The following is a 5,732-nucleotide window of genomic DNA, read 5'->3' on the forward strand; positions in this document are numbered from 1 at the left end:
GCCCCCCCTCCCCTGCCCCATCATAGGCCTCGATCGCCGGCCAGATGGAGGGACCCCCACCTGTGCATGAATTTGTGCATCGGGCCTCTAGTTATTAACATTAGCTAGCTAATTATGACAGCAACAATTTAGGACACAATCCAGGAATAAGAAAAAAAGACAGGTCCAGGAGATGAGGAAAAATTTATCCAACCTCAAGCCATTGGGTGAGCTCATGCAACATCACATTAACCTCAAGACAGGGTTAATCTCTCTTTTGTACTTAAAAAAGTTTTTTTTTTCTTAGAGTGAGCTTAACTAAATCCTTTATTTTGGATCTTTCAGTTTTATAAATTTCTCTTTTTTTCTATAAGAGGGAAAAGAAGAATAAAGGGTATAGGTTCCTTTTGGTGTTCTGAGATGCAATTTCCAACCAGCAGGGTTTTGGTAGGGTGAGGGTGGATGGGGGCTTCCAGCTCAACACCGAGCAATCCCAGACACCTGCAGGATGTCCAAGAATTTGACTCAATTCTTACTAACCCTGAAGCTCTCTGAACCCTGTCCTTTTGGGGTTTTGTGGAGGCTTCCTTACATAGTAATGATTGACCACTGATAATTGATTCAACTTCCAGCCCCTCTCCCCTCCCAGGAGGTGGTGGTATGGAGGTGGGACTGCAAGTTTTAACTCTATAATACCTTGGGTCTCTTGGCAACCTGCCCCCATCTTTAAGGGAGATCCCAAAGCTACTTCATTAATATAACGAAAGACACCTGTATGACTTTCATCACTTAGAAAATTCCAGGGTTTTAGGAGCTCTTTGCCAGAAAAAAAAAAGGATGAAGACCAAATATATTTTTTCTTATTATACATCACAATATCACAGGTTGCTGCAATTTTTTCATGAAAAACTTAAGCCAGATCAAGGTTTGGGGGTACTGGGAGAAGAATGGGTTTGTTACACAGGACCCAAGCTTTCTCTTCTGGTATTCAGCCCTCATTTTGCCAGGGAGAAGAGGTGTTCCTGAATCACCTGGAGCTCAAGTCCTGCTTTCTCTTTTCTGATTCTCTGTTAGTGCGATATGACCCTGCTTGAAAAGGTAGAACTCAAAGAAGAGGCATGGAAGACGGGTTGAATATTGAGGGTAAGCTTTGCTACCATATGTGTTTTTGAATAATAACAAAAGATCTGTGGTATAGGCAGAGAGATTAATAGATGAGAAAATTTTCTGGACACAGTTAAACCTTCTTTCACCCCACAGAAAACTCTGTTATACTCAACAGTAATTCTTGGCATGGACAATAGAAACTTGATTTATTTTCTTCAACTTAAAAACCAACATAAAATGGATCTTCACACTGTTTGCTATATAGTGAGTGATGAAGGAATCAAATAAGGGCTGGGGTCTGATAGCATAGGTTTTGTAGAGAAAACTGGTTCAAGAATAAGAGATTATGGAGGAGGTCTCCCTGGAGTCCTCGTTGCCTGGACGATGATGGCAGGTGCGTTGGAACTAGGGCCGTGGCTGCTCCCAGGCGCCATGCAGGGGACCCTGCGGGTGGAGAGCATGAGGAGCTGGTGCCTGTGTTAGATCTGCATGTGCGGGTGACATCATTGTCCACATAGAACCACAAGGATTTACGGAAATTCTGGCATGTTTTGCCCAACAACCGAATGTTTGGAAAAATATCCTACATATGGCAATGTTCTCCCGCCTCAGAGTCTTAAACCCAAGCAAGAAGTTCGAGCACACCGTGGTAAAATGGAAGGAATACCGACATTTAAGTAAATATTGAGAAACTCTATGCTTTACTTCCTTTTCTCCTAACCCTTCTGGTCTTAATAAAGTTGTTTAACTCTTAAAAAAAAAAGAGATAATTGAGGATAAGTTTGTGTGGAATGGAGTTGTGGGAAGAAAGCTAGAGGTTATGATTTTGATGGTTAGCATCCTAGGAAGTATCTTAGGCACTAATGTAGTCCATGCTTTCACTTTTCTTTCACTTATTTTGTTTACTGTTGACTTTGGGTTGATGAATAGTAAGTTCTGGAAGAATAAGGAGAACCTGTGAATTACAAGGGTGAGGGTGGAGGTCTTGAAAGAATTTCTATTAGAAAGCAGTATGTTTTACCAAAACTGAATTTAGAACAGTTTTATTTTTGAAAAAATCTGCTTGAAAATCATGGGTAGTGATGATATTCTCAAAGAACTACAGGAAAACATTTGACAATTAAAGTAAATGGTTTCCCAGGGAACTGACAACACCTTGTACATAGGTGGGAACAAATACATGAGCTGCAGACCCAAGGTTTTCTGCTCCAGAATCATTCACTTTCTAGCACAAGATATTTCAGCTGAACTGTTAAAAGGTTAAAATTTCACAGCCATAATATTTCATGTACTTATCTTACTGATCTTGGCTGGAAACTTGGAACCTGAGAGCCTCCTTTTATTTTCTTGTATGTGCTTCCTCTGAAGGTTGTATTTTTCATGGCTTAGCAGCTATATTAAACATCTTAACAGGTATCTTCTTATTAAAAAAATCTTCCTTGTTGAAAGTATTACATATAAGGTAACTTTTTTGTATCTTTTCTTTTCAGATGGCTCAATTTTTTTTCATTAACATGAATTTTTCCTCTCTTGGCTCTGAATTTTATGACTGTTACACTGACATTTCTTTGTTCTATATAGCATTATTTGAATGATGATCACTTGGTCCAGCAAGTCAAGGAATTCTTATCTTTAGAATCTCTGATAACACAGCTGTCTTGGTTGGAAACAAAGATGACCGTGGTTTACTTGAGGCCTAATTTGAGTATGTGAAGCAGTGGGCACCTAGATCACGGTCCTGCTTAGCAATGCTTTGTCAGTATGACCTGTTTCTACCTTTTCCAGTCTCTCCTGGAAGCTTGTCTCTGATTTCAAACTTCTTTAGTTTCTCTAACTGGCCCAACGTGGACAGAATGTCTGGTGTACCCAGGGTCCAGTGTGAACAGATCAAAGGTATTGGGAGAGTCCCATGTGACAGGGAGTAAGATCAAATGTAAAAGCAGTTCTCATAGTATGTTAGAAATCAGTGCATAAGGTATAAGGATAAGTTAAGAAAAGAGACCTTTGCCAAGAAACCAAAACAAAAGTACAGGGCAGTGAGAAACAGCTTAATACCAATCGGCATCTCAAGATATAATGCAAGAACTACCCAGCTCTTATAAAGTTTTGACCAAAGGCTTATAATATTTGGGAGAAAAAGGCTTTAAGGTTATTTATTTATTTATTTATTTATTTATTTATTTATTTATTTATTTTTGCTTTACATATACTGAGGTCTATTTTACATATACATGATTCACCCACTTCAAATATGCAATTCAATGATTTTTAGTAACATTAAACATGACCATAAATCAGTTTAACAATATTTTCATCCAGTAAGGATCCCTCCTGCCCAAGCAACCACTAATCTACTTTTTGTGTCCATAAACATCCTTTTTATGCTAAGCTAAATAAGCCAGTCAGGGAAAAACAAGTATCACATGATCACACTCATACTAATGGAATGAGTGGAATCTAATGGACAGAATAAACTGATGAACAGAATAGATCCAGAGATATAGAAGCATGGAACAGACTGTCATGCTTAAATATCAGAGGGAAGGCAGGAGCGGGTGAGTGGGAAGATCAATCAAAGAACTTGTATGCTTATGTGCATAACCCATACACACAAACAACAGTGTGGTGAAGGCCTGGGGCCTGGGGCGTGGGGTGGGGGCGGGCTAGAAGAGGTCAATGGGGGATATAGGGGGACAGATGTAATACTTTCAACAATAAAGATTTTTTTTAAAAAGGTTATTTGTTAAGTGTTGTGTTGTTACCAAGGAAGGCCTACATATGTGCCTAACTAAATGGGACTCCAAACCTCTTTCTATATTACAATGATAATATAAAGAAGTAATTGGAAGAACTGGGCTAGTTATGTCCAAGTTGAGTGACTATATAACCTTCCCAAAGGAAGTACAAGGAAGGAATGTAGATCAAGTAAAAAAAAAAAAAAGTCCAGGAGAAAGAGGTGAGGCAATTATATAGAAATATATGCAACCATGCCTACGCTATCAAAAAATTCTTGCTTCTCCTGCTGACTGACACAATATTAATAGATAATGCCATAATATTGCTCCAGCTATTTTTCTAATTGGCATTACTGCTTGAAATAAACAGCTTTATAGTGTAGAAAAAGGCAAAAGTCTGTTCTCCTAAAGTCTCCTCTAGACTGGCTGAGATTGGGGCAGTCCAAGAAGTCTGGTGGGTTTGGGCCTCTCCTGAGTGTGGATTGGAAGAGGGACTCAGCAATATTCTGATGTTTATACTGACACTTGGAAAGTGGATGTACTTTCAAAATTTCAACGTTGGGTTCCTATCACACTTGACTTGCTTTATTATGGTGCTACTGTCTGCATCCATAGGAGTGATATCTCTGGACATGATATTTCAAAGATTCTGGGGTCCAGTTTCAATCATTTGATTTCTTTAGTTGTTCTGAACCTATAATTACATGGTTGGTTCAAGGGATTTCAATGTTCCATGGAATTTGATCTTCTACTTTGTAAACTTTCTTAATTACTTTTATCCTCAGACCAAGGGGCGATAATAGATTAGTGGATGGGAAAATCACACATTATTGGCTGAGTCCCCACACAACCCATCTGGGAAAAATCGACCCGAGAGGTAGGCCCAGTACTGTAGCTCTATAAATAGTGCTTTAGAAGCTAGCAGAAAGCCCTTGACTCCTGCTTACCATTCCGAAAAGTGAACCTCTGAAGTACACATGGGAACTGAGAGTCCATCTTAGAGTGGTATCTGTGGTCGTTCAGGCCACTAAACGAAGCCAAGAAATTTTCCAGTCTTGAAAACCCTGAAGCCTTTGGTGATGTCTGACTCTTCCCCAGAGATCCCCCCTCTCATTTTCTCAGGAGAATGCTCTTCCAAGTCATTTGGTCATTTTTCATGACTTTTATCTGAGTGGCCATTGTTCCATTTTTATCCGTTACTATCCACTTTCTCTGAAGTCAGGAAAGAAATTAGAAGTTTTTTGTTCCCAATCCTTCCTCTCTCTTTAGTTCTTAGTTATCTCACTAGCTACCTTTTTATCCCTACTTATCAGCACAGTTTCTGGAATCATAGATTATTGGGTTCTCTCCCAGAAATTAATAAATCAGGATGCAAGTTCCACTTGGTTGTTATTTCCTTGAATAGCAATCACAGTAGTCTCCCTTATCCATGGGGGGTTTGTTTGAAGATCCCCAATGGATGCCTGAATCTGTGATTGATCCGAACCCATGTATACTAGATTTTTTCTCCTATACATACCTACCTATGATAAAGTTGAATTTATAAATTAGGCACAGTAACAGATTAACAAAAATAACTAATAATAAAATACAGCAATTATAACAGTATATTATAATAAAAGTTATAGGAATGTGGTTTCTCTCAAACTATCATATTGTACTGTATTCACCCTTCATGTGATGATGTGAGATGATACAATGCCTGCGTGAGATGAAATGAGGTGAATGACTTAGATATTTTCAGATGTAGCTGATGGTGGATAACTGAAACAGAGGAAAACAAAACTGCAGATAAGGGCAACTATTGTACTGCCCTTGATTGGAAACTTTAAAGAGGAAATGTGAAGGATTGAGCACCAAAACTCTAATAAGCTCTGTAACCTACTGTTTTCTTCTCATCGATGTATTCAT

The 5,732-nt window shown here is 38.8% G+C and overlaps 1 protein-coding gene across 1 annotated transcript; it reads left to right on the plus strand.

Moving 5' to 3' along the window:
* Nucleotides 1–1,473: 1,473 nt before the first annotated feature.
* On the plus strand, nt 1,474–1,767 carry LOC308518102 (stabilizer of axonemal microtubules 1-like; the record flags this gene model as incomplete). The annotated part of the gene is given in 3 exon segments (XM_081089674.1): nt 1,474–1,566; nt 1,570–1,584; nt 1,588–1,767. Coding segments are annotated over 3 exon segments (288 nt in total).
* Between the last annotated feature and the right edge of the window lie 3,965 nt (nt 1,768–5,732).

This window comes from Myotis nattereri (assembly GCF_964212035.1).
Source record: "Myotis nattereri genome assembly, chromosome: 4".
NCBI lineage: Eukaryota > Metazoa > Chordata > Mammalia > Chiroptera > Vespertilionidae > Myotis > Myotis nattereri.